This window comes from Bacillus rossius, chromosome 8 (genome assembly GCF_032445375.1).
Source record: "Bacillus rossius redtenbacheri isolate Brsri chromosome 8, Brsri_v3, whole genome shotgun sequence".
NCBI classification, from domain to species: Eukaryota; Metazoa; Arthropoda; class Insecta; order Phasmatodea; family Bacillidae; genus Bacillus; species Bacillus rossius.
Window position 1 is genome coordinate 53,897,810 of NC_086336.1, and position 10,688 is coordinate 53,908,497.

At 36.8% G+C, this 10,688-nt stretch overlaps 1 protein-coding gene across 1 annotated transcript in view; it reads left to right on the top strand.

The window, feature by feature from the left end:
- The window catches only part of LOC134534957 (E3 ubiquitin-protein ligase lubel), a 90,754-nt gene extending 80,672 nt beyond the window's left edge, over positions 1 to 10,082 (top strand). Inside the window, 4 exon segments of the mRNA XM_063373711.1 lie at positions 489 to 836; positions 3,291 to 3,448; positions 6,758 to 6,926; positions 9,661 to 10,082. Of these exon segments, the coding sequence (XP_063229781.1) occupies positions 489 to 836; positions 3,291 to 3,448; positions 6,758 to 6,926; positions 9,661 to 9,690 (705 nt within the window). The 3' untranslated portion in view covers positions 9,691 to 10,082.
- Positions 10,083 to 10,688: the final 606 nt, after the last annotated feature.

Genomic DNA, 10,688 nt, shown 5'->3' on the forward strand with positions numbered 1-10,688 from the left:
TCTAAAGGTGAAATACTTAATATTGTGCCACAAATCACGTGAGCTTAATTAAATTGTGTTGTATGTGTTTTAAAATAATCTATAATACAGTAATTACATAAATATACATTAACAAAAATAATTTATTCAAAATATCATGTGATGTACATAAATGTTCATTTCTGTAATTTGCAACATGATACATAAGTTATTCACGGTTATAAAAATCACAATACACTGAACATTACGAACAACAAGAAAGTAGATGATTGTGTTGAAACAACCGGCAGACGACTTGCCCTCGCAACTCGTCCTTGAGAGGAGGATCATGTAGGACATGCCCCCTCGAGTATGATGACCACTCGCAATACTGTTTCTTCCAAATAAAACGCACGAGGGCGCTCCTAATAGTTGAAAGGTCAAACAGAGGCTCTGAGTGAAACAAACCTGCCGCAGCATTGCGAACGCAGGCACGCCAGGGCACCGAGAGTCCTCCCGGGTGTTGGCAGTGGGAGAAGCAGCACGAGGGCATCTCATGCGAGCAGTTCGCCGAGTGGAAGCGGGCCAACGACCCGGAGGTGCAGGCCGAGGGCGTCACCCGCCACCTGGCCGAGCACGGCATCGACTGCCCCAAGTGCCGGTTCCGGTACTCCCTGTCGCGCGGCGGGTGCATGCACTTCACCTGCAGCCAGTGCAAGTACGAGTTCTGCTTCGGCTGCGGCCGGCCGTTCGTGATGGGGGCGCAGTGCGACGTGGGTCCGTACTGCGCCAAGCTGGGGCTGCACTCCCACCACCCGCGCAACTGCCTGTTCTACCTGCGCGACAAGGAGCCCGCCGATCTGCAGAGACTGCTGAGGGTGAGCGCGCATCGCCTCTCCACCCTCATTCTGAACCCTTAACGGCCTTAACCCTGACCGTCCACAGGTGCTGGGGCGCTAATCGCACGCCTCTACGTGCTGGACGCAAACGAAACGGGGGTGAAGTTTTCTAGTCGATGATCCGCCTCGATGGGACCGTACAGTTTTAAGCGGCCTGCACTTCTCTATACCACTTACTACTAGCTCGCTGTAGGAAAGGTTTTGATGTGGAGTTTAAAAACTGACGAAAACTAGCTTCTACTGTGCATATTAGGTTACCCCCTCCCTTCTTTGCGACAGAGAATTTACGTCACTCCTCTCTCTGTCGCAAAGAAGTAAGGGGGGGAACCTAAGCTGCGCAGTATAAGCTAGTTTTCGTCAGTTTTTAATCTCCATTAAAACCTTTCCCACAGCGAGCCAGTAGTATAACACTTACAGGCAAGATTTTAAGGTTTTATAAAGAAGCAAATTTTGTTATTAAATATAGTGGATTTCTTCTTTATCATCATTAAAAATTAAAACACATGAAATAATAAGTACATATCAAACACAATTACAATGATCAACTGCTTCAACAATTCGTAGTAAGACACTTAAAATGTGTACATTAAGCAATACTGCATATATTGATGGGGGTAAGTTAAACAAAAATATGCAATTAAAACATTCAATAATAAAAAAAAAATCAATTAGCAATGTTAAAAGCCCAAAATCATTATGCATGTACACTTTTCTTGTGATGTTTCTCTGTAGGACTTTACCCATGTCTATATGTAGTTTATATACTTCGCTGTGAAAAAACCATTCACTAAATAATGTTTTTTTTATTTAGTACCTATCATTTGAGGTTTTTTGATAAAAAATTAAAATGAATTATTTATTTTAATAGCTCAACAGAGGAAATCTACCTCGAGGACAATTTCAAAATAAACTTGCGAAGAGCGCAAAAATAGACTTTTGAAAATGCGACTTTACATGAAAAAAGTTTTGAACAGGGAAAATATTGATAATAGACCTTAGTAAAAAAACTTTACAAAAGGGCAAATATATGTTGCACTAAGTCATGTCAAAAGTTTGGAAGGAATAGCTTTATCAGATCTGAACGCCAACAAATTAATAAATAGACCACTTGACGGTAGATCGTTGACAGAAATAACGAGACTATGAAATCTGTCTTCCGACAATGGTTACACATAATACACCTTAAGTAATGCAATTAGAATGCTTGCGTCATGTTGCAATGCAACAACGAACGTAAGTGCATTGCAATTTGATTACAGTTAGAAATTCTGCCACAGATTGCACCCTTACTGTAAGCCGTTAAGGAGTTCCATTGATCATCATATTCAACTACAACAATTACTTGACCATAACGACGTTACGGTAGGTGACTCAAATATCCGGATGGCCTATAAAAGATTAGACAGAGTATCGTTAATTTGCTCCTAAGAATTGAAGAGTTCCATTACTTTGTCATGGATCCCATAATCAGAACCTAACCAAACTCTCACCAAACTACCCTTGAAGTACATCCTTTCCAATAAAAAAAGAATCATCAAAATTGGTTGCTGTGATATTGAATTATTCGTCCATTTGTCGCGCACATACTTAATGCAAATTTAAGACTTATATGGTTTTCTCATGGATGCCATTGTCAGAGCTGGACCAAATTGAAATGGGACCACACGGGAAGCACCAGCTTTCAAATAAAAAAAGAATCATCAAAATCACTTCACCCAGTCAGAAGTTCTGAGGTAACAAACATAAAAAAAAAAAAATTTTAAAAATATAGTCGAATTGAGAACCTCCTCCTTTTTTGAAGTCAGTTAAAAAAAGTTTGTGTAATGGAGGTGTGCGAGGTGACAAGCTGTAGGTAAGGCGTGAGACATCAAAGCACTCCTCCCGGACTGCCGGGCACGAACAGTTGATAGATCCGTGCACCAGGTCTGTCGGTAGCCAGCTACCATCATCAGGTGTCTTTCAACAGTGTTCTTTGATTTGCCATGCAGTTTAATATCACTGGAGCAAGTGAAAACACATTTACTTTTGCATGTCTTACGTAACATCACATTTCATTGAAGAAACACTACTCCTTTTTCCAACTTTAGTGCAATTTTTCAAACTGCAGCAAAGTTTGTGCAAGTAAATACGGTATCAGTCTGTAGCAGGGGCGGGTTCAGACAGCAGCTTTGAGGATTGAGCAGGATTGAAGGGGGGGGGGGGGGGGGGGGGGGGGAACACTTACGTTGCGTAGTGAATTGCTACGTACCTTTATTTTACAGTTTAAAGAAATATCCCTTAGTTTGATAAACTAAAAAAAAAAAAAAAATTCACATTTTTGAGAAGGGCAGAAATTCCTCCTCGCCTTCCAGGTCTGCCCCTTATCTGTATGTTTAATTAAACAAGCAGAGGAGTGGTCGACGATAACATACCTGCTGTTTGCACGCTTCCCAGGAACACAACGTCGCTTTCGACACGGAACTGCCGGACACCATCAAAGAAGCTGGAGTGGGTCTCAAGTGTTTGGTCCAACTCCAGAAGGAAACTCCGGCCGGGCTGGTGGATGACATCTGCAAGAACGAGGTGCAGGAAGGACACGCTGGCTTGTGCAGGTAACTTACCTGCTGCGACGATCATCTCGGGCATCCCTCGGCAGGGCCGGTGCAAGGTAAATTGGCGCCCTAGGCGAAAAACCTTAATGCCCCCTCCCGCCAGCCCACCGCCAGACACCCCAAAAAAAATTTTCAAAATAAATCACGTAAGCCTAAGATTTTGTCAACAATCAAATGTAAGCAGTTTTTTTTTTACTTTTTTACTTATTACAAATCATAAACAGGTCACCGTGGACTTTAAATAATTACTTATATCAATATAAACATTCCAAACTGCTACAAAAATCCATTTTCATCTAGTTTCAATAATCGTTAAACATATTATATCAGCTGTTGTGTGTCGTGCTGCGCCGCCCCCAGCTACTTGGCGCCCTGGGCGGTTGCCTAGTTCGCCTATATGGACGCGCCGGCCCTGGCCCTCGGATCAGTAAATTCTTAACTACCCTCATGTAAACTGGAGTGAGAATAATACAGTAGCACTCCTGCCTAGGAAGGGTTGTATCCTAAATTATTTTTCTCTCATGCAAGCGTTTTCCAGTGTTTTTTTTTATGTGCTCATCCTTTTCTTTCATCTACTAGTTGTGGTACTCAGCCCGCACGGATAGATAAAAGATTTAATAACGGAGAAAGGTTTATTTTATAATAAATATAAACTAACATCCTAATAAATGTCAATTGTCCATCCAATCGATGCTCCATTAGATGGTTTGCAAATTTTAAGTGTATACCATTGCTCCACACGAATGTTTTTTTTGTTCTTCATGATTCGCTCGTTATTTTAAATAAATTCATAATGCGTGTAACTGTCGTAGTGTTTCATAACTTTAATACGTACTTATTTAATAGTTTTTAGAAACATAAAGGCCAATTTTTATGTCACATTAAATAAGAGCATGCAATTGTGTTGTATGCAGTTTTAAATTGTTTGTTTTGTGTACCCTTCAACATGGATTATCTAATTTTTGTATATCATTCATAAATCAACAAAAATTTGGATTTCCCAAAACCCTGATAATCTCAGGTTCGTAGGATTGTGTGAAAACTTTATATTTGGAAGAAAAATAATTTAGGATATTACTCTATTAAATAAGGGTTAATTATTGTTCTATTAAGTGATTTTTGAGATTTCCTCCCATTGGCACTAGATAAAATTGTTCAACAGTTTTCTCTTATGCAAAAAAATTTATATTCTTACTTCTTAAGAATGAAAAAAATTATGTTTACACATCTCTGGTGCAAAATTAGCCAATAGTATAGTAGTGAAAATTTATTTAATAATTTGTAATTTTCTGGACCAAAAAAAAATACAAATCAGGATAAATTGGAGAGCTCAAAGAGATTGTGTTGCTGTTTATGAAAAAATTTGACATAAATCATTAATAAAAACTTTATATGTGGTTGAATTACGTGCCATAATTATATGTACATAAGTAAAGATTATAATAAAAAATTTTTTTTTCGTAATACAGTGGACCTTGTTTTACTGTTTATAAGTAAATAGCGATAGTGATCAATTTTTATGATTATTAAAACTTCCACATTTAGTCATAAGAAATCTCATCTAATCTAAAAATACACATTGAAACCTGCAGTAGTAATGTCACTTAAATGCATAAATGTCCCTCTCAAGCTTTGTAAACTGTTTAATTGGATACTAAATATTTAATGATACATTCAATGTGATTAATATGTGACTAAATCTGGCAAGTTTAGAAAACCATTTACATTTATCCGACTGCACGGGAGAGCCAGTGAGTGGAAACCTTACATAAATTGTATTCTCACATTCCCTCCACATAATATTTAGCAAGTTATAATAATTTGTGAAACTGTATTGTATCTGCAGTTCAGTATAACCTTTTGCTGTTAGTGGCATCACTATCAATAACTTTCAAGTGTAGATATATATCTCAATTATTATGAAATTATATAAGCTGCATCACGTAGCTTTGGGGTGTTACTGTATTAAAAAAAAATACTATGTTTAGCTATATACTTTGAAGGAAATAATTATTTGAACTATGGACATCTGACGGCATCATTGCCCAGCAGTTCACAGATATTTGTTTATTGAGCGAGGCGTGTCCGAAAATAAGTACCGTTTCGTTCTACTTCCACCACATCGGTAGTGTCGCAGTTCCACGCATACATACACGTGCGTCTGGTTCATTGCCTGTCCACTGACACCATTACAGCTGGATTGTGTTGTGTACGCTTGTGTTAGTGAGCGTTCAAAATGTTTAAGATGACCGCCGATCCTGCCATCTGTGAAGTGTGTTCTGTAATACGGTTTTTGAACACAAAGAATGTTAAGCCAGCTGAAATGCATAGTGAACTGTAGAGATTTATGGTGAAAACTTAATGACGAATGGAATGGTTAAAAAGTGGGTTAGACAATTCAGTGATACACCAATGTTCAAGACGAAACATGGAGTGTTTTGGTAGCAAAAGTGAATGAGAGAATTCATGAAAACAGAAGGTTCAGAATAAAAATGCAAAAAATTATGCAGAAAACTGTGTTTAGCAGTTGCTGAACAATTGAGGTAACTATGTACAAAAATAGATTAAGAAATGCTCTTTCATGCAAAAATAAAATTTCTGTTGAAAAAATATTTTTTTATGACAGTTTTTCCAAAACAGTACTTACTTTCCGAACACGCCTCGTATTTACTATGAGAATTTTTTCCCCTCACTCTTTTGTAGTTTCACCTTCCCAGGCGTTCTGTTTAGTCTAATTACCTGACTAATCCAGATTTGTGTTCAATATACAAGACTTGTAACACCAGGTTAAACAGTATATTTGCCATTGCTGCAGTTTAAAACTTGTCAGTTTAACTTTTTTTTTATATGAGCAGGATGTTTAAGTATTTCAAACAAACATTTCCTTTTTACATATTGTTTCCACTGTTCCGTTGATTCATCCTGTAAAACAGGTCTGTAGGTTTTCTACAGGGCCTCTAGTTACATGTATTTACAGTTTGTGCTGTTAACAAATGGATGGCACGTCGAGTAAAACAAAATTGTGACATGGATAATTTCCATTTTATTGCAGGAACCACTATATAGAATACTTAAGCTTTCTGACCCAGCAGTACGGCCTGGAAACGATAGACATTCTAAGTACAGACGATCTGGAAACGCTAGTTAGGCGAGCCAGCAAGCGCATGCCGCCCAACTGTTACGGAACGCCTGAGGAGGTGTTTCGGGAGAGGTTGCTCAAGGTACTTATGTGAAAAAAATCATTTTTTTTTTCTTTCTGGTTTTTTTATTTTTTCCCTCCCCTCCCCCCTCGTTCCCTCTCGCCGCCAGGGTGCACTACGTCGAGTATCTGGCGAGCCTGGTCGCCCGACACGGGCTCGACCCGGTCACGATATTCGACCTGGTGGACGTGAAGCAGGAGATCAAGAGGCGGGGGAAGGCCCTGCCCGCTCGACCGGAAAAAGCCTCGGACGACGAGTTCAGGCTCCTGTGCGTCAAGGTACATTGTGGGTTCACCTTTGCGCTGTTACGCACGGGGTCTTGAGACGACCGGACCTCCGAGATTGCTGGGCTCTGAACAGCCTAGGGCCGTCGAGATGGAGAGGCGGGGGGGACGCGGGACAAAACACCAGGTGTCTGGGCCGGTTGAGATTCAATACAAAACTGTTCATTTACGGACCCATGGTTTCTGTCGATGGTTAAACAATTATTTTTTTTTACTTCAATCCTTTATCTTGTAAAATAAGTGTAATACAGCTTCACTGAAAACAATATTCGCACAGGCCTGGTTCAGATAAAAATTGCTCCTACCCCACAAATGTGAGCGTTAAGCGATCGCACCTACCGCGAACACTTGCATGCACGTGTATACCAAGCACACGACTAGCACGTATGTGAGTAGATCACTTAATTTTTTAATCAGTAAACAACTGCAGACCTCATAATTTCATGTTATTTTTGACTACAGTTGGATCATCTTTAAGTTAACATTTTTGGAAGCTCTGCTTGAAATTTCCTACAGCATCCCCCCGTCCAAATGGAAAATCCACAACATTGCATTGGCCCAGTGACTTTATAGGCATGCGTCAAACAAGTAAAACTTTTTTTTCTGTCACAAACATAAATTAGTAACTTTTACATTAAATCTCACTCTAATAATATTCACAAACTGAAAGTCTGAATTTCAGTGGCTATCTATTATTTACACAGCCAATTTGACAGACTTTCAGTCATGCAACTAATGTTCTTGATTTGATGCCAACTGGGCACGGGATAAACATGGCCATGTTTGCATTGTATAACATGAAATTACGAGCAGTAGCATTTTTTCAAAGGTTTATTTAGTAAGTGTCAAAATAAGCTTGAATGGATTGTAACAACGATGCTCTTAAAACCATCTGTATGGTGAATTTTTTGTGTGTGATTGGAATGTTGATAGTATGACCATGCCCAATACAAATCTGGACCAATAGAAAACTTTTAAGTCGTCACAATATACCGTATAGCTGACTGGAGTATGTACTTGAGTATGTATGTACATGACTGTGGAGTCTAGCCTGATAGTTAACTATACAGAGAAATTATAAGGTCTCTGTAAAAAAAGATTTGATTATACCATCACCACTGTTTTTAGTCATTAAGGCTAAGTTCTCTATTGCACATTTTTATTTCTTCATTTAATTTAAACTGCAATTTTTGTCGATGTTTCACTATGTAAGGCACCTACGAGATTAGCATAGAAAAGCAGCAGGTGAAATGCAGCAGATTCCATGCTAAGTCGCACCTCATGTGGTTGTATGGCGCAAAGTAAATAAGTGCTTCAAAAGAACCTGTAAAAATGTTTATAGTAAGTCAAACGAATGCAACTGTCACCTTGAACACGCATATCGAAACCAGTCTTTTCAATACTTTATCACGTGAAAAGAGTTTAATACATTTTCTATGTTTGACGTAGAATGAATTTATTTCTGGAATTGAGAATAGTGCAAATTGATGTTTGCTAGTATGAAAAAAAATTCTGTGGATACTGCCTCTGGTCACTGAATTTTAAATGGAAAACACCACTAGTCTTGTCAATAGGGCTGGATGCAACCATCAATTACTAAGCCCCCCCCCCCCCTTTTATATATATATATATATATATATATATATATATATATATATATATATATATATATATATATATATATAAAATAAAAGCATAGATAGGTAACAAATCTGGACGGCATCTATCTCGGAACACTGGCCTGCACGTCAATTTTTCAAATCCAGTATCTTGTCCATCTGTGTATTTTGACTTCTCAAGGGGTCACCTGCCACATTTTTTATTCTTGTCTAGTAGAGGTCTAAGAATTGCACATTTCATTTGGTTTGAGATTTTGACACCAGACACAAAATTACACATAAGTAATCTGCTATTTGCAAAAATAAAATAAAAAATATCGGGCAATTATTTAAAATTACAAAATTACAACTTCTTGGTTAACTAACTGCATCATTAACTGAATTTTTTTTTCTTTATACATCTGGAATCACACATAAACTATTCTCACCTCCTTTGATACCATGGCAACATCTTAGGGTACTGATCACGACAAAGCTAGACTGGAACATGGACTTAGCAAAGAATTACACTTATTTCACATAGAGAATTCCAGCATTGGCAGCTATAATATTTATTTTTATTAAACTTTCTGTTCTGTTGTTAAGTTCTTTTTTTATTTTCATTTTATCAGGAACAAAATTAATAAAAATTAATTTCAGGAGTCTTTAGAGTTGGTCTCTACTTCACAACCAGCAGTTACTGTAGAAAATGAATGCTCTGTATTTCTTTCTTGCACAAAATATCAGCATTATCAGTACTATTAATTTTCTAACTATAGTCCTTACCCACATAAAATTAAAATTAATTACCTTATAGTAGTGCTGTAAATAAATGTGTGTTGGCTTATTTATATCTTACTATACCAGCTGGAAATCACAGTATTTTAACAAGAAAAAATTTCATTCATATAAATATATATAAATCATAAAAAAAAATATGAAGCAGATCAATAAATACAATAAAAAATTCTAACGTAATATAAATTGCAAGAATATATGCCTCTATTATTAATAATATCATTACAACAGGTTTGTGAAAAAGAAATATAATTTAAGCTGTGAGATTCAAATAATAATTGAAACCTTTTTTTAATTTTAAAGTGTAGTAAATCAAATGTCTGTGTTTACAGGTCATTCAAGAAGAGATTCCACTAGAATGAATACACCAAGCACAGGAACCAAAAATGTAGTAACAAAGTTTGCAATGTTTGTTGAATGTATTAACCAAAACATTTTTTACACCTATATATTTTAAAATGATCTGTAACTTTGTGCAGCAGAAACACTTTTGTAACATGTTTGCCTACGTATATTTGTAACACTTTGTCAGGAATATTACCACTGTAAAATGTAACAAAATTTACGAGCACATAGAAAAGCTATGTTTTTTGGGAAAACATAGTCTGGAACTTAGTAAAATTTTATAATTTGTCAACATGATCTTTTTGATTTTTTTTTTCAGTTTTCCTGTACATGATGTTAAGTACTTGCACACTGGTAAATATTTTTTTTTCAAATAAAACTGTTTTAATAAAAGTCTGTTAACACATTAGTCTACTTATTTCTTTACTTTCAAACTGTTTTTAGTATGTATAAAAGAATTAATGCAATGTTTTTTGGCGATTACTAAAAAAATCATTTAAAATAAAAATGGGTAAATTAGTTGCATATTGTATTTAGATTTTCTGTTTGAGATGAATAACAGGTTATTGATTTAATCTGCATTATGCTGATAAGTGAGGACAACATAAGCCATTAAACACTGAACCATATGCAAAAATGTTCCTCTCTACCATAAAAAAATACACAAATTTAACAGAAATAAATTTAAAAAAAAATGCTAAGTTACAGGTTTCAAAAAGTTAATGAATGAGTTACTAGGAAGAGTTCTTCTTTGAGCTTCATTCTGAAGTGCACGCATAACTTTGGCAGGTAAAAGTGCTTGGTTCTTTTTTGACTGTTTTTTATTCCCAACTGCACTTTTATTCAAACTGGCATTAAATTTGGTTTTGGCCAATTTCTCAGCAGCATCAGACGACTTTGGCAGAGAATTCGCCACCTTCAAACGTTTCACGGGAGCAAAAACTGATGGATTCAAACCACAAAATTTGTCTTTCACTTTCTTTTTCCTCTTTTGATTTTTTTTGGATGCAACAAC